General features: G+C 37.9%; 1 protein-coding gene across 1 annotated transcript in view; it reads left to right on the forward strand.

Moving 5' to 3' along the window:
• Positions 1–19,477, forward strand: part of STK33 (serine/threonine kinase 33) — a 51,148-nt gene that overhangs the window by 21,388 nt on the left and 10,283 nt on the right. Inside the window, 1 exon segment of the mRNA XM_014954828.1 lies at positions 18,824–18,928. Coding sequence (XP_014810314.1) covers positions 18,824–18,928 — 105 coding nt within the window.

A 19,477-nucleotide genomic window follows, 5' to 3' on the forward strand; every position in this document is an offset into this window, starting at 1 on the left:
GTTACCAAGACTGGTGTCAAGGTTGTCCTGGAGGCCAGCTGCAGGTCAAAATCCAGTCTCTAGTGGAATCATCTACCATATGTGAGCTCTGGTTCTTATCCACCTAGGAAATAGCCCCTTCTGTCATTGTGTTATGTGTCTTCTACTTGGCCACAGGGTGGTTAACTTCTAGGTGTTAGATTTTCTTTTAATTATAACACTTTTATTATAGTTTTTGAAGTTAGAAGATTATCTATAAGGAGGAAAAGGCTTGTGTTTGGAGATAGCAAGATAAACTACACATGCAACATGTGTACTGGAAAGCAGCCATATCACAGTCCAGTTCCTGATGTGAATTACCAAAGAATCAGGGCTTCATGGTGCACAGTAGGGAATACTTGCCCCTCAGTTTGGCCACAGTCTCAGTGGCCTCAGTAATCTAACTGGTAAACAATACTTTTTATCACAGTAGCTGTCTTTTCTGGTTTTCTGTTGTCCAAATTTCCTTGAGACATATCCAGAAATATATGACAGAATTCTTTTCAACTTAGTCAAATAAATAACATACTCTACATTTCCAGTGGACCATAAAGTAATAGACTTGTGCCAAACAAGTAATAGGTCCCTCACTTGATGTGTTTATAATCTCAGTGCACGAGGAAAAAAACCTAAGTTCTACATGAACACAGTAGGTGATGAAGTGGGGTCTTGTGACAGCACTCCTAATATTTCATGGAGATGGCTAGCCAGACATTTCCTGGAAAGAGGCTGCAATGTTTTGATATTATTTTTCATCTTACAGTCTTCAAATAAGATCTTAGTGGCAGCATTCTTTCAAAGGTTAGTTTAATGTAGAAATTTTTTAAAATTTGTTTTACCTTAAGGATTTTTTGCCTAAAATGGTACTGTATTTAAAATGTGTCACTTGTACATCAGAATCCATTGGAAACCAGGTTGCTAAGCTCCATGAGCCTCTAAAGGAAGGGTTAAAATTTTCCAAGCTCATTTGGAGGTGGGAAAAAAAGTTGTTTAAACCTGCTTTCTTTTGCCACTGCTTCAAACAAATCAGATGTAGTACTTGGTCTTCCTGCTTATTTGAAGTATCTATGAGCAACACAGTGTTCCTTTGACTTTGGATTCAGTTCTTGCTGATTTGTCTGTAGGTTTCAGGAGGATTATTAAAGTAACCTATGTAAATACATAGATTTCTTCTTTTTCATGACTAACTTTGGCTCAGATTAGGCAATTTTTTTCCATTTCGTTTTGTATGGACAACTGGCGTAACGTGGATGGGAGTTCTGTTGTGCAGTTGAGCAAGTCATGTCTGCGAGTTACTTTCTCCATGTCTGGCATCTGAGGTTATTTTATAAGGGCCTGGTTTTACTTCTAGGCAAGTGATGGAGTTAGACCTTGGTTATTTGGTAGCTGGAAAGGAAGCAGAATTCCTAACAACACGTAACAGCTCTGTAATCTGATGCTTGATCACATACTGTCATCACAAACTGCTGAGCAGGCTGCAGGGGTTTGTCATAGTACAGGCTCTTCCCTGTGCTGAGCAGGGCTCAGACTCTCAGACACACTGTCTCTGGACTCTTCTGGAGGATGAAAAGTAATGTGGTGGCTTTTCTTGGCTGATGTTAACTATAAAAGGTCAGGTATTTAAAAAAAACCTGTATTGCGGCATGGTAAGAAGCCAAAAATGTAGTGCAAGAAATGAACATCATATTTATTGGTTCAAAATATATTACTGTAGCTATCTATTCCTAATGTCCTGTAAGAGTGCCTTTGTTTTGAAAGATTCATCTTTCCTATAGCAGCTCAGTATTCTCAACTGAATACTTCTTTGTAACGTGTTCAGAAATTACAGGGTATACAAAACATACTCTGAAATTCATTCAAACTTTTGAAACTTATTATGTCTAGGAGAGACAGATTTAAGATTACTGAGGTTTCTGGTTGAAGTACTTGAAGCAGAAATCTATACTCCATTAGGTTTTGTAACATTATGTGACCTTAATTTTCCAGGTACTTTGCCCTTCAAATTGAAGATAGTATTTTAATACTATTTAAGTCTTCTGAAGAGCCTTGTAATATGATAGGCTTAAGTTGTGAAACATTTGAACAAAATGAAAGATAAAAAAGTAATTTAGGATTTTGTATTTTTTTATGTATAGCAACATAAAGATTCACATCAAATAATAAATTGAAATAGGTCATAAAAGGTTTGTTTTGGGGTGCATTTATCAGTAAAGTTATACGTACATGTAGTCAGCCATATTTCTTGTATGAAGGTCTTTCATTGAATTTGATTATTTTAGGCAAAACCAGTCCCAGTGCCTTGCATTTATGGATTTGTCTATCTTGTGATGCACTTCAAATAACATTCTACCTGGACAACAGCTATAGGATCCCATTGCAGGATATGAAATAGAATTACAGATGTATACTGACTTGAGGGAAAAGCTGAAGAATTATTTGTAAAAAATTTCATAGAAAAAGATAGGAAGAAACTTATGTTTCCTTATTAATAAAGGTGATCTTTTCTTCAGTAACATTAAATGTGAAGAAATGAAAATTATCAGCAGTTAGTGTTGTGCACAGGTCCATAATACGTTAGAACTGGACCTAAGAAATTATAACAATAGCTTCTGACGTTTTACCCCCTCTAATATAATTATCAAGCAGTCAAATACTATGTAATACGACAGATGTGCATTTATATATATTCACAGGATCATAGAACGGTTAGAGTTGGAAGGGACCTTAAAGATCATCTGCTTCCAATCCTCCTGCCATGGGCAGGGACACCTCCCACTAGACCAGGTTGTGGCTGTGAACACTTCCAGGGATGGGGCATCCACAACTTCTCTGGGCAACCTGTTCCAGTGTATCACCACCCTCACAGTGAAGAATTTCTTCCTAGTATCTAATCTAAGTCTCCCCTCTCAGTTTAGAACCGTTACACCTCATCCTATCACTGCATTCTGTGAGAGTCACTGTTTGCCAGCAGTGTGCCCAGGTGGCCAAGAAGGCCAAGAGCATCCTGGCCTGTATCAGGAACAACGTGGCGAGTAGGGCCCGAGAGGTGATTGTCCCCCTGTACTCGGCACTGGTGAGGCCTCACCTTGAGTGCTGTGTCCAGTTTTGGGCCCCCTACCATAAAAAAGACATGGAGGTGCTGGAGCGGGTCCAGAGAAGGGCAACAAAGCTGGTGAGGGGTCTGGAGCACAAGTCTTATGAGGAGAGGCTGAGGGAGCTGGGGTTATTCAGCCTGGAGAAGAGGAGGCTGAGGGGAGACCTTATTGCTCTCTCCAACTCCCTGAAAGGAGGGTGTAGGGAGGTGGGGGTCGGTCTCTTCTCTCAAGTCACAGGCGACAGGACGAGAGGAAATGGCCTCAAGTTGCCCCAGGGGAGGTTCAGGCTGGATATTAGGAAACATTTTTTCACGGAAAGGGTTCTCAGCCATTGGAATGGGCTGCCCAGGGAGGTAGTGGAGGCCCCATCCCTGGAGGTGTTCAAAAGACAGGTTGATGTAGTGCTGGGAGGTCTGGTTTAGTGATGGTGATGCTCCTTGTTTGTTGTGTGGGTGTCTGTTTTTGTCAGTCAGGTTGATTCAGATAGAAATCTGGTTTCTGATCCTGTCATGAGGTATTGTGTAGTGCTCGTGTATTCTGCTTGTACAGTTTCCACAGTGTGAGAGGGGTCTGTGAAATGCTTCAGGTGAAAGACTCCCAGTAAAACCTATGCTATGCTTCTTATTCCGGTCGTTTTACCTGAATTTACTTGTCCTTTTTATTCTTGCATAGATTCTTGGAGACTCATTCATTTTGGTCGAGTGATGTTTGCAGTTCAACCCAGGCTTATTGCATAAGAATCTCATAAAAAACTTCTCAGGATCAGTTAAGCTTGTTGTGGCATCATGAATCTTTGATGTGACACTGGTGTGGGGAACACTTCCCGGTGTTGTTACAAATTTTTTAAAAGTACTCTTGCAACTGCATGCTGCACAAGATCTTTTCTTCATAGGTTGTGTCAGGGAGCTCAGAGCTATGTGATCCACACAGCTCAACTCACAGTTTAGATGTTGTTGCCATGAAGCATCTGCATTTTGTTGCTGGTTGAGGGAGTATGCATGTGGAAGAGAATCTATGTTACCCAGATCTCAGATGTGGCGTGAAAAAGGCTAATGGACGTTACCAAGACTGGTGTCAAGGTTGTCCTGGAGGCCAGCTGCAGGTCAAAATCCAGTCTCTAGTGGAATCATCTACCATATGTGAGCTCTGGTTCTTATCCACCTAGGAAATAGCCCCTTCTGTCATTGTGTTATGTGTCTTCTACTTGGCCACAGGGTGGTTAACTTCTAGGTGTTAGATTTTCTTTTAATTATAACACTTTTATTATAGTTTTTGAAGTTAGAAGATTATCTATAAGGAGGAAAAGGCTTGTGTTTGGAGATAGCAAGATAAACTACACATGCAACATGTGTACTGGAAAGCAGCCATATCACAGTCCAGTTCCTGATGTGAATTACCAAAGAATCAGGGCTTCATGGTGCACAGTAGGGAATACTTGCCCCTCAGTTTGGCCACAGTCTCAGTGGCCTCAGTAATCTAACTGGTAAACAATACTTTTTATCACAGTAGCTGTCTTTTCTGGTTTTCTGTTGTCCAAATTTCCTTGAGACATATCCAGAAATATATGACAGAATTCTTTTCAACTTAGTCAAATAAATAACATACTCTACATTTCCAGTGGACCATAAAGTAATAGACTTGTGCCAAACAAGTAATAGGTCCCTCACTTGATGTGTTTATAATCTCAGTGCACGAGGAAAAAAACCTAAGTTCTACATGAACACAGTAGGTGATGAAGTGGGGTCTTGTGACAGCACTCCTAATATTTCATGGAGATGGCTAGCCAGACATTTCCTGGAAAGAGGCTGCAATGTTTTGATATTATTTTTCATCTTACAGTCTTCAAATAAGATCTTAGTGGCAGCATTCTTTCAAAGGTTAGTTTAATGTAGAAATTTTTTAAAATTTGTTTTACCTTAAGGATTTTTTGCCTAAAATGGTACTGTATTTAAAATGTGTCACTTGTACATCAGAATCCATTGGAAACCAGGTTGCTAAGCTCCATGAGCCTCTAAAGGAAGGGTTAAAATTTTCCAAGCTCATTTGGAGGTGGGAAAAAAAGTTGTTTAAACCTGCTTTCTTTTGCCACTGCTTCAAACAAATCAGATGTAGTACTTGGTCTTCCTGCTTATTTGAAGTATCTATGAGCAACACAGTGTTCCTTTGACTTTGGATTCAGTTCTTGCTGATTTGTCTGTAGGTTTCAGGAGGATTATTAAAGTAACCTATGTAAATACATAGATTTCTTCTTTTTCATGACTAACTTTGGCTCAGATTAGGCAATTTTTTTCCATTTCGTTTTGTATGGACAACTGGCGTAACGTGGATGGGAGTTCTGTTGTGCAGTTGAGCAAGTCATGTCTGCGAGTTACTTTCTCCATGTCTGGCATCTGAGGTTATTTTATAAGGGCCTGGTTTTACTTCTAGGCAAGTGATGGAGTTAGACCTTGGTTATTTGGTAGCTGGAAAGGAAGCAGAATTCCTAACAACACGTAACAGCTCTGTAATCTGATGCTTGATCACATACTGTTATCACAAACTGCTGAGCAGGCTGCAGGGGTTTGTCATAGTACAGGCTCTTCCCTGTGCTGAGCAGGGCTCAGACTCTCAGACACACTGTCTCTGGACTCTTCTGGAGGATGAAAAGTAATGTGGTGGCTTTTCTTGGCTGATGTTAACTATAAAAGGTCAGGTATTTAAAAAAAACCTGTATTGCGGCATGGTAAGAAGCCAAAAATGTAGTGCAAGAAATGAACATCATATTTATTGGTTCAAAATATATTACTGTAGCTATCTATTCCTAATGTCCTGTAAGAGTGCCTTTGTTTTGAAAGATTCATCTTTCCTATAGCAGCTCAGTATTCTCAACTGAATACTTCTTTGTAACGTGTTCAGAAATTACAGGGTATACAAAACATACTCTGAAATTCATTCAAACTTTTGAAACTTATTATGTCTAGGAGAGACAGATTTAAGATTACTGAGGTTTCTGGTTGAAGTACTTGAAGCAGAAATCTATACTCCATTAGGTTTTGTAACATTATGTGACCTTAATTTTCCAGGTACTTTGCCCTTCAAATTGAAGATAGTATTTTAATACTATTTAAGTCTTCTGAAGAGCCTTGTAATATGATAGGCTTAAGTTGTGAAACATTTGAACAAAATGAAAGATAAAAAAGTAATTTAGGATTTTGTATTTTTTTATGTATAGCAACATAAAGATTCACATCAAATAATAAATTGAAATAGGTCATAAAAGGTTTGTTTTGGGGTGCATTTATCAGTAAAGTTATACGTACATGTAGTCAGCCATATTTCTTGTATGAAGGTCTTTCATTGAATTTGATTATTTTAGGCAAAACCAGTCCCAGTGCCTTGCATTTATGGATTTGTCTATCTTGTGGTGCACTTCAAATAACATTCTACCTGGACAACAGCTATAGGATCCCATTGCAGGATATGAAATAGAATTACAGATGTATACTGACTTGAGGGAAAAGCTGAAGAATTATTTGTAAAAAATTTCATAGAAAAAGATAGGAAGAAACTGATGTTTCCTTATTAATAAAGGTGATCTTTTCTTCAGTAACATTAAATGTGAAGAAATGAAAATTATCAGCAGTTAGTGTTGTGCACAGGTCCATAATACGTTAGAACTGGACCTAAGAAATTATAACAATAGCTTCTGACGTTTTACCCCCTCTAATATAATTATCAAGCAGTCAAATACTATGTAATACGACAGATGTGCATTTATATATATTCACAGGATCATTCTAATAAATTACAGCAATAGCTTCTAACTTTTTACCCCCTCTAATATAATCCTCAAGCAGTCAAATACTATGTAATATGACAGATGTAAAACACATAACTTTCAAAAAGTCTCAAAAAAAAAAAGTAGCAACAGTATACAATTGAAGTGTAACAGCACTTACGCTGGATGTGCATTTATATATATTCACAGGATCATAGAATGGTTAGAGTTGGAAGGGACTTTAAAGATCATCTACTTCCAATCCTCCTGCCATGGGCAGGGACACCTCCCACTAGACCAGGTTATTTGAAGACACGTCCAACCTGGCTGTGAACATTTCCAGGGATGGGACATCCACAACTTCTCTGGGCAACCTGTTCCAGTGTATCACCACCCTCACAGTGAAGAATTTCTTCCTAATATCTAATCTAAGTCTACCTTCTCAGTTTAGAACCGTTACACCTCATCCTATCACTGCATTCTGTGAGAAAGAGTCCTTCCCCATCTTTTTTGTAGGCCCCCTTTAGGTACTGGAAGATCCCTATAAGGTCTCTCCAGAGCCTCCTCTTCTCCACACTGAACAACCCCAACTCAGCCTGTCTTCACAAGAGTGGTGCTCCAGCCCTCTATCATCTTTGTGGCCCTCTTCTGGACTTGATCCAACAGGTCCATGTCCTTATGTAGAGGGCCACAGAGCTGGATGCAGTTCTCCAGGTGGAGTCTGACGAGAGTGGAGCAAAAAAAAATAATCACCTCCCTCAACCTGCTGGCCACGGTTCTTTTGATGTAGCCCAGGACAGCATATTGACATGTATAGTGGTGGTATATTCACGTATGTATTTGTACATTTTATAAGAGTGTATTTTGATGGTTACCCTAGGCATTGGGATTTTTTTTTTGTCTAAAAACCATGTTTTATTCATATACACCAAAAGTGTCAATTGCTAGGTTTTCTGTAACTCTCTCTGACATGGGTTGTAACTATATCATGTAACACCTTAACATAGATTGCCTTATTTAAAGATTTTCATTATTTTGCTGATGAAACCAAAATATTATTTAATGGAATGGGCTTGTTGCAGTCTTGTGTGCTGATAACTCCCTAGCAGACTATATGAATGTTACAATGTCAGAGTTGCCTAAGATCCAGGTATTAATACCGAGACATTTTTCAGCCATGGCTTCAGGTTGTGCATTCTGGTTACTGAGTACAGGAAGGAATTTAAAACACAACTCAGCAGGCAACAGTTAATTACATTTTGCTTGTCCGAGCTGTTGTTTTCTTGTTCTTGGCTGCCAAACATTGAGATTTTCCCCATGTATTTCATTAGTTGTTTCCCAGTCCCTTGGGCTTAGCTGCATATTTGGTATGCTTCTCTGGTAGTTTCAAACGTAGCAGTTGGTGGTGGCTACTAAACTTGGTCTTACTGGCTGGTCCAGTTTTTGGTGGAGTCAAAATAAATTCTTTCTGCTGACGAGACTTCCAGATCTGATTTTTAAGCATCTCAGACTGACTTGGTACTTTGTGAATGTGAACATTCACCCTGTATTCTTGCCAAATGTGGAGTAGGACAACTGTGAGTGCAGAGAGACAGCCAGGAATCTTGAATCAGAGCTGTGAAAAATTAAGTACCTTTTTTGTCTGTGCTTCTGGACTCTATTTTGCCAAAAGCTACCAACTTGACCTCTGCTTTGCTGAATTTTCCTAACTAGTAACTGCAAGTAACCTTAAAAAGATTGTCCCAAGTTAATAAAGACTGCATATTCTCTGATTTTTAATTTTTTTTTTTTTTTTAGCTAGAAAGCTGTGAAGTTTTCTGTCTCCTTTACTAATTCAGAGTAATTAACCGAGCATCCTCGCACTCTGAAATGCAGAGAGCAAGGGTTTAGGAAGATTGAAGAAAGGAAATTGCAGTCAAAATATGAAAAGGTTAAAAACATTATCAGATTTTCGGTGTTGGTGGAGTTAAGGAAAGATCTTTGTCAGATATTTAGAAGTACTGAGTTCATACTGTAACACATCAGTTTACTTTATCTCTCAGAAGTTTCCTGAGCCAGAATTTTTGTAATCCTATTAGTCTTTATTGAGACAAGCTTCCATCTGAGTTTGGAAGGACAAATCTGTTTTTACATCTTACCATCACTGACTAAGAACTAAATGAATTTTTGGCCACTGCTACTGCTGTTTACAGGATCTCTTCACAGTGTCAAGTGAACTGTAATGGTGTAATCAACAACACTGTGATCTCTGGGGGTGCTGCATGCTAAGCACTGTATGGCATTCTTAAGCAAAATTAACATTTCATCTTTTTTGCTTTCCAGTCACAGTTAATAATTCTTCTGGTAAAATACGGGGCAAGAATATTTCTGTCCAGCATTTTACAGGCGAAGAGCAAAACTTAGTTTCAACTTTGAAGAAATGACATCGTCTTGTCCTTTTAATTGAAAGAAAGGATCCCTTCCCTGTGAAAATTAAATCCTCCACAGTTTGCTGTTGCTTTTCAAACTCATCAATCTGACAGTCAAATTGTGTAATCTGGTAATAGCATGCCTGGGGCTTATTGCAATTTTTTGGGCCCTGGTATCAGCAGATGATGTGCTCTGTTGATTTTAATCACTTAGGGCTTGATTCTGATCCCACTGACCTGCAGAGGAACTTCATTGATTTCACTGGAATTACCATAAACCTCTCAGTGCAAATGAAATCTGCATTTATTTCATTGCATTTATGGTTCCACTATGGGATCTTTAGAAGTCACCAGAGAAAGAAAGGTATGGAAGATTTTTACCATCTCTTTGTGACAGCTTTCTTATTCAAATAACGTTCATCTCTGACCAGTTGTTAAAATTCTTGTGTATCTGTCTGTGTGTTTGTTCTGACAACTCTAGGTCATTGTGCTAAATTCACACTCCAGTTGACTTTTCATTGTCTTGCAGCCAGTCTGAGCTGCTTTAAGGTTCTTGCAGCTTGTCAGTAGAATTTCTCTTTATTCATGAGCTTTCACACAGACTTTATAGTCAGTTTGAAACTGATATGAGTATATTTTAGTATATCTGAATGGATGGAGTAATTGGACATGTTCTAGAATACTTTTTGGTAAATGACCATAAATAAAATGAACTATTGAAATGTAGGATCTGTTCCTGCAATCATTTTTAACACCTCTGGTACTGTCAATGGGAGATCCATCTTCATAGCAGGGCCTAAAGTGTTAGCCTTGTACAGAACAGATATATAGCTTGTTCACAGCAGATTTTATAGCACAGAAGTGTTCAGCAGCACAGACAGGAATGTTTGCTATTTAGTAGAGACTTTTTCTTAACAGTGAATACTTGCTTTTCAGCCAAACTTTCCACAGCAGACCCTTCAGTACTTTTGGAGGTTTTTTTAATGTGATAAGACCAGTTAATTTGGTGCTGAGCCTCAAGTGCCTTTTTCCTCCTTTATTTTACTGACCAATGAAAATGAATGGGAATCCTGTGCCCATTTGTTACTTGTGCTTCTCAAAATCTCCCACTGAAGTATTTTAAAATTTTGAATAAAAGGTGGAGGTCAGAGATATCCGTGTTAATAACTACTGACTGTTGCTCACAATTATCTATGAGTATTTCTAAAGCCCTGAAACACTGGTATGTTGAAAATCAGATCAACAAAATATTTGAAGCATACTCCTGCTCAGTGCTAACACAGTACTTCTAGGTGTCTAAGATATAAAGGATACTTAAGATCTCATTCTATTGAGTATGGGGAGATGTCTGCCTTAGAGTAGTGTTTGTGCTGCAGGAAGGGATGTGTCATTGGTTCAGGACAGCCCTTGGACTGAGAAGCAAGATAACTTTTGAGCTGTATTTTTCCTCTTGCAACTGTGGCAGCTGGGGGGATATGTGAAAGCAGAATTTTATGTGTGTTCAGACTTCGAGTGCCTGCAACATGCAGCAGGGAAGGTGACCCCTACCTTCTGCCTCATTTCCTTCGTGTGTCTGGCCCTTAGTGGCTGTAGAATAAAACAAGCGGATCAGCCTAGAAGAGAAAATATCTAGAAGCGTTTGACCAAAATGATGGGTTTATCTTTGTTTGCACTGCCAAGTTATTTTTCTTACTTTGTCACTGAGGGTAGGGGTGATAACGTATCCTAGAACTTTCAGTCTCTGCACGGACAAAAACTGATGCAATTGTTAAAGCTAGAGAGTAATGCTGTGTAGGAAAGACCTGACTGTCTGAATCTCTAGGAAAGTCTCCATGTCCTTTTTAGGAATTCCTGTCTGGCTATCTAGGAATTCACCCCTCAGCTTTCTAGGTGTTTACACTGTATTTTCTAGGAAACTCCACCTTCTGCTTTCTAAGTATATTTCCTCATCACTTTACGGGTTTATTTCCCACTTGCTTTCTAGGAATTTTCCTTATGCTGCCCAGTAATTTCCCCCCATGTGTTCTAGGAATTGACAGTGTGCCTTCTGGAAATTCCATCTCTTAATTCCAGGAATTTCCATGTGCTCTCCAGGAAATCTCCCTCTCTCCTTCCTAGGAATTTTACCTCTTCTGTTTTGGGACTTTTCTTTGTGCTTTCTGAGAAATTCTTCAGGAGCTTTGTAGATTTTCTCTCTGTCCTTTGTAGAAATTCACCTTGTGTGTTTTAGAAAATTTTCCTTCTGCTTTCTAGGTATTCTCCTGTAAATTCAAGGAATTTCCCCCCTGCTTTCCAAGACGTTTCCTATGTGTTTTGTAGAAACATTCTACGTCCTTCTGCCCTCTAGGAATTTTTTCTGTGCTGTCCAGATATTTTCTCCTGTAAATTCAAAGAATTTCCCCCCTGCTTTCCAAGATGTTTCCTATGTGTTTTGTAGAAACATTCTACGTGTTTTTGAGGAATTACCCCTCTTATTTCTGAGAATTTATCATGGGCTTTCTTGGAATTCACCTTTCCCTAATTGCATAGTTTTGATTTAAACTGAAGGTAAAACCATACTGCTTGCAAATGTTTATGTATTAATTTATTAACTAATAGGAACAGCTATTTTTTATTGTTTATACTGAGGCTTTTTGTGTTGAGCCTTTATTTTTTGCAAGAGGGTAGGATTAGTTCTAGCTTTTCTTTCCAAAGTCAGATTTTGGGGAAATCTACATAACGTTAAAAGATTTTCACTGCTTTATTAGAGCAGTTTGTAGTAAGCTATGTGTAGGCAGAGACCATTGTCTTGCTTTTGCATGCATATATTGCCAGCTGCAATGAGGTTCTGGCCCTGCTTTTCTGTGTTCTTAGTGTTGCTCTTTTCTAAGTAAAATTTCAGGAGGAGGCCACAAAAATAATTATTAGCTTTTGCAGTATATGTCTTCCTGTAAATTATTTTTTTTTCATGTATTAATATTTTACATTAATTAATTGCGGTAAGTGGCATTATCTTAATTTAACAGATAAGGAAAATTGTGGCAAGAAGGTGATGCAACTCCTCAGCACCCAAAGGAGGTGCTACGTGCGAGATAAGATTTAATTTCTAACTCATTTTAGAAGCAAATATGCTAAAAGTAGGAATGACTAATTAGTAAGGCTTAAACTCCTGCATTCTGGTTTGTTTTGGTATTGTAGATGCTAAAAATCATAGAGGAATTGAACTAAAAGAAGATCTGGGATGTTAGATTCTGACATATGGGCCAAGTAGCTCTTGCCTTTCGACACCAGAAAATTGAAAGTGGGAATTCCTAGTGTGTGACCATTCTTTATTCACCACGGACACTGTGTCTACTTCCTTGACTAGTAACAACTAAATATATTGATGTGAGCTCACATTCCCTTTGGATCCCTCACCATTGTAACTTTGATCAAAAGCGCCTAAAAATAGTTTCAGTTTTGGAAGGAAAAATAGCTTCAAATTGCTTTTTGATCATACTGTCAATTCACAATGGAAAAGAAAGTAAGCTACAAATACGATAGGGAAGTGCAGAAGCTGCCATGTGACATTTCCTCCTCTGCTATTTCCCTGTTTGTGCCACCTGCATATTATATTGTCCCTGTTTATTAAAAATAAAGCAAGTATTCGTCTGCTCCTCCTGTATAGCTTTAATTGTATAAAATGTGCATTTGTCGTAGTTGTTTAGAGTGGTTAAAGCAGATAATTCACTGCTGGAGCATTTGAGATTTTCAATATTTATTACTAAAGGATATCTAACAACCATACTGTGCATTCCATGGTACTCTCTATTCTTGCTGTACACTGGATTCCTGCCAGCTACTCTCATTTTTATCTGTCCATAGGGGTGTCTGCCATGCTATCTGTTCATTCTTTAATTAATTAGTTAAATCTGTTTTTATAGTTTCTAGTTTAAGTGATTAATAAAACATTGCAAAATAAGTTAGGTGCACACAGATGTTGTGGTAAGGTTTGCCTGATGTCTTGTCCTGTGGTACTGCCACCCATAATGGCCTGAGAAAGGCCACATGACTCTCAGAGGTGATTAAATTATTGAGAAAAGGAAGTCTCAAGCAAAAGCTAATGTAGGAGCAGGTTTTTTTTCTTTTTTTTTTTTTTTCTATTGGCAGTAGTTTGATTTAAAACAGCTCTAAGTCCCTCTGTCCCTTATTTATTTATTATTTATTTTAAACCGATCTTTTAGTAGTAGTACTTTCTTGTGGCTAGATGAAGACTTTGCAAAGGTTTTCCGGAAAAATAATCCCTCCTTTTTCTTGTATAGTCTTACTGATAATATTAAAAATTGTATTCTTCAGTTTATTGATTTTTCACCAGAAGACTTTACTCACTTCAGAATTTTTAATGCAAAACTTTTGTCCAGAAGCAAAATGTAAAATAAATTCAGGACTTTAGTCTTTTTTTTTTTTTTAATATAGTTTCAGAATATCTTCAAGAGAACAAAACTGTTTCTATGTATCATTAAATTTATCTCATCTTTCTGTTAGTTATCACTTTTTTTTTTTCTTGGTACATTTCAGAGAATCAAATACTGTAATAATTTTATCATATTACAGTTAAAAAAATTCTTAGATGGTAGGAATAAGAGTACTAATATTGTCAGAGACTTAAATATGGAAATAGGGTATTAATCAGGTTTCGTGTAAATTGCAGAATGTAGGCTATCGCGTGAGATTAGAAGCTATCTCTCATTATAAAAGCACTGTATCAGAAAAGAACATTCTCTTAAGTAGTTTTTGCCTACATGTAAGGATTTTGTACTATTGTTTTCTAATAAGCCATCTGTCATTCAATGAAAAGTCCTAGATCTGAGAAGTGAGGGGATCGGGAGGAACCAAAGCACTTGAGGATGTTCAAACGATACCTGCATTTATCTCTGAGGTACCTCAGAGGTATTGGAGCAGAGATTTTGCAGAATTCCTACTGAAAATTGGGTCCTTGTTTTCTGCAGAAACACAGGCTGTACATTCTCAGCTTAAGGCAATATTTTCTCTTGTCTTGAACTTTGGATCCTCCTTTTATCTCATTTGTCTCATCCACCTTGGCCTCTAAAATGCCACCACCTTTGTAGTCTCCCTAAATTGTCTGAGATAAGGGATGCTGGGCAGGGCAGAAGCTGCTTCAGCTTGGTGAGGGATGACCACAAGTATAGGCTCTCTGCAGGAGGTGAACTACTATCAGCAGTTAAAGGTGGTTTTCAGTACCTCACTCATGCTAGTCATCTGGAATGCAAGAATAACTCCCTCATAAAGTTGAGTATCTTCAACTGGATGGTTTTCCAAGAGTTAAAGGTAGTTAATGAGATTTTGCAGAATTTCTACTGAAAATTGGGTCCTTGTTTTCTGCAGAAACACAGGCTGTACATTCTCAGCTTAAGGCAATATTTTCTCTTGCCTTGAACTTTGGATCCTCCTTTTATCTCATTTGTCCACCTTGGCCTCTAAAATGCCACCACCTTTGTTGTCTCCCTAGAATGAAGCCCTAAATTGTCTGAGATGAGGGATGCTGGGCAGGGTAGAAGCTGCTTCAGCTTGGTGAGGGATGACCACAAGTATAGGCTCTCTGCAGGAGGTGAACTACTATCAGCAGTTAAAGGTGGTTTTCAGTACCTCACTCATGCTAGTCATCTGGAATGCAAGAATAACTCCCTCATAAAGTTGAGTATCTTCAACTGGATGGTTTTCCAAGAGTTAAAGGTAGTTAATTGTTCCCTAGTTAATCCCCTAATACTTTCAGGTATTGCTGCTTCTCAGTTCTCCACTGTGGAGGAACTGAGCTCTAGCCTTCTTGCCTGAAAATGTTTAGATAAGCATGCCTTCTCCAGTGCTTTTTAACTCCCTCTGACCTTTTTTGCACAACTTTTCTTTGAGACAAGTAGACTTTGAGGAATCATGTGCAGATCAGTGGCTCTCCAGGGGAATTACAAGAGTACCCAGAAAAGAAACACAGGCTGTACATTCTCAGCTTAAGGCAATATTTTCTCTTGTCTTGAACTTTGGATCCTCCTTTTATCTCATTTGTCTCATCCACCTTGGCCTCTAAAATGCCACCACCTTTGTAGTCTCCCTAAATTGTCTGAGATAAGGGATGCTGGGCAGGGCAGAAGCTGCTTCAGCTTGGTGAGGGATGACCACAAGTATAGGCTCTCTGCAGGAGGTGAACTACTATCAGCAGTTAAAGGTGGTTTTCAGTACCTCACTCATGCTAGTCATCTGGAATGCAAGAATAACTCCCTCATAAAGTTGAGTATCTTCAACTGGATGGTTTTCCAAGAGTTAAAGGTAGTTAATTGTTCCCTAGTTAATCCCCTAATACTTTCAGGTATTGCTGCTTCTCAGTTCTCCACTGTGGAGGAACTGAGCTCTAGCCTTCTTGCCTGAAAATGTTTAGATAAGCATGCCTTCTCCAGTGCTTTTTAACTCCCTCTGACCTTTTTTGCACAACTTTTCTTTGAGACAAGTAGACTTTGAGGAATCATGTGCAGATCAGTGGCTCTCCAGGGGAATTACAAGAGTACCCAGAAATACTTGCTTTCATTATCACTGCCTTGGCAGTACTGCTAAAGTATGTCCTCACAGGGTGCCAGTTCTAAGTAAAAGTTCATTTTTTTTTCTGACACCCCAGATCAACAGCTTCCCAGGTTTAATGAAGTATTTTGAAATCCTCTAAAAATGTGTTGTATACCATTTGCTTTGAAGGAAAAAATCTATTAGAGTTTTGAACAGTCTGGTGGAAAAAATGGTTTTTTTTCCCATCTCTGAATACAACTAGTAATCTGTAGATAGACAAGCTGAAGGATCATTTTTGACTACGCTTTGTATTTTTTTTTTTTGCAGATCTGCTGTCCAAACCAGTATGCTGTGTTATGCCAATCTACTTACTTGTCAGTGCAGCAGACAGCTGTAGTTGAATACAAGGCTTTTTTGTTCCACCATACCCCTCACTTCTCAGGTTTTATTCTGTATCTTCAAGCAGAAGACAGGTTGCTGCCAGTCTCTGTGCTTTTATTTAATTTGGGCAGAGACTATATAAGACTTTCAGATAACCGAAAGCAGTAGGGGGAAGACCATAAAATTTACCACGTGCTTGGCCTCGTTGGAACCAAGAAATGTTGTATTTTTTTCTCCTCATTGCAACAAAGATCCCATGTGTTCTGGAGGTGCATTAGCAGAGGCATTCAGCCAAGCAGTCAGTGACAGAGAGGATAACAAATAGACTCACCTTTTGAAGGCTCCAGCAGGAGGTAAGCAAACTGGAATCAGACCTATCTTTCTTTGCTATGTATTTTGAAGTTTGTATTCAAGAGTAGGTATTTCTTCATATTCTAGTTACTAGCGCTCATTTCTCTGAAGTAAAGCAAGGATTATATTTCCCAATGAATTCTTTAAAATGTTATATATCAGAGTGGAATCTCTTCCACAGAGAATGTTTTTGGACTCTTGCACCTAATAACAACTTGATGTTATTTTTCCATAATTATAGCAAGTGCTGGGTTCTAAGAAATTCATGAAAACACAGAGGGTAGTTACACCAGGTAGGCACAACAGGAATTCCACTGCAGAAGCTTTTCAATGTTTAAAAGAATCCATTCATTGGAAGACATGTTGAATAAATTAACTTAAAATGTTGAACTTTTAAAAACTATTAATTTTTTTAGACATTTAACATGATTGTTTTACCTCAACATAATACAATAAATGGGATAAATTTTGTAATGTTTTGAAATGATGTAGTGGTTTGTAGTGGTATTTATCTAGTGATATCATGCCTTAATTCTTAAGATTGAGTCAACTCACGTAGAAGGTTTGTCTGTGCACCCAATAGATATATTTTCATACCACTATATAAACTGGTGAAGAAATGTATGCTCTAAAGGTCTTATTGGTCCTACAAGTAGGCTAACATATGTTAGATTATGTTTATAGGTTGTAAAGTTATAAATTAGTCTAAGGATTTAGGTCTGGGTAACTATGTAGGGAAAAAATAAAGTAGTAAGTAAAACTACACTAAATCCATGTCAGAAATAATCAGGTGATACCCCATTAGTTAATCCATTCCATGGTCAGTCTTTTCTGAATTTGGACTATTTGTTGACTCAACCCGTGAGAAATTGACCTCTGAGGTCATGTTCTGCAGCTCTGTTGAATAGTACTCTAACTTGATTGTTAACTTGATTAGAGTTGTAACTCTAACTAACTAACTTGATTGTTAGAAATGCAGGGAATGATACGATCATTACAATCAGATGGATCAATCAATCGATCAATGTAATCAACAATATAATCAGATGAAATTAGTGAAATTTGCATGGTCATCATATTTTCAAAATCAAGCATCTGCTTTAAGAGTCACAGCTTGCATGTGGAGGGCAATTTTCTGTTTTTCCTACCACCCACTGAACTCCTGATGTCCTTCAAGTATTGCGGCAACAAAGGGCACAGACTCCTCCAAGTGGTGAAACGAAGACGAAGACCTTTAATATTTCATTTTTACAGCACATATAGTTTCTATCCTTTGATCACGAGCCGTGCTCTCTACAGACATAGGTTGTGGGTGAATGTCTACGCACCGTTGTGAGCAATTGGCTACATACAAGTGTTCACACATCTAGGCTAACCAAACATTACTATCTGCTTCGATACACTGTTATCTGCTTTTCTGCCTTGTTATCTGTTTTCACACTGCCTTGCTAGATTTCATACCACACAAATAATACCATATAAAGACATTGTTTTACTGTTCCCAAGGCTTCCTTCCCGTCAATGCAAGAACACCCACCCAGCTCTCGCTCAGCAGCGCATCTCCAACTTCCTCATTCTCCACAAAGCATGGTACTTTTCAGCTACATAACAATGTGAAAATACTTATACTAGTGATAGCAAGTGAAAAAAATTAGGCAGAAGTTGAATCTGAAATTTTCTTTAATTTCTCCATAGTTCATTAAAATTTAGGCAGAAGTTGAATTGGAAATTTTCTTTAATTTCTCCATAGTTCATTCTTATCAATGTATGGAGTCTCCTTTCCTGTCATTCCTGCAGTCGTTAACGCATTGATCAAAACATATTTGTCTTGTATTGTAATTCCTTCTTTAATATTGTAGACTTTAAAATTATTTGGTTAAAAACTTTAAAAGCTTTTGTTGGAGGAGTTTGTATTCGATACTTATTAAACATCATGTATTCTATTCAAGTAAAGTCTTTTTAATTTTTGTCTCATAGGTATACAGTGTGTTTGGGTAGTGTGAAAATGGTTGCACACAATCACAATCATTTTCACACTACTCAAACTTGAAGGCTTACAGGACATTTCGTGGAATTGTGTATTTAAAACTGTAAGATGTTACAGGCCAAATTTCTTAGATCAGTGGAATCTTGAAATACACTAGGGCTTATTTGGTAGTCATATTTCTGAATGTAAGGCATTAATTTCTTTAATACATCCTATAGCTTTTTAAAAAAACAAAATTGTTGTTGTTGGAAAAAAATAATAGTGTGATGTTTGTAAAATGTGTTTCCCATCCATGACTAAGGGTGGAAGTTCTGCCATGAAGCTACTTGAACAGGAGGTGAGCAACTTAAAGAAAGTGAACCATGATCTTCTAATACACTTGGAAGAGATGCTTGAGATACCAAAGGTAAGATTTTATTAATTGCTGCACTAGTGTTGGTAGGCTGGAAAACCAACAAAAAGAAGAACTGTCTCTGTTCCATGGTAACTCATTATATATTTTATTTAACAGTTTTGTAATTTTACACAAATTCTACAGCTCTTGACTGAAAATTTGTGGACATATTTGTATATTATTTGCCTCTAAATTCCTGCTAAGCCAATGTCTGCAATATAAATAGCAGTTCAACAGAGGACAAAACAATTTATGTCAAAGGAAATACCTGACTAAGCCAACTTTGTTTGCCAGTCTCTGATAGCTAGAGACAATTATTACAGCCTGGGTTTTCATTTCTGCCTTCTTCCAATTCTCATATCTTCTCCTTCTCCCCCTCCCCCCCTTCCCTATTCTATTAAGAAATAGTGCAACAGTAATTAAATACAGTCACCATGAAAATTACAGGGTTGTTTCTTTACTCTGTCTTGTCTGTAATATAAACTAGCAGTTCAACAGAGGACAAAACAGTTTATGTCAAAGGAAATACCTGACTAAGCCAGCTTTGTTTGCCAGTCTCTG

Source organism: Calidris pugnax, unplaced genomic scaffold, assembly GCF_001431845.1.
Source record: "Calidris pugnax isolate Ruff unplaced genomic scaffold, ASM143184v1 scaffold186, whole genome shotgun sequence".
Lineage (NCBI taxonomy): Eukaryota > Metazoa > Chordata > Aves > Charadriiformes > Scolopacidae > Calidris > Calidris pugnax.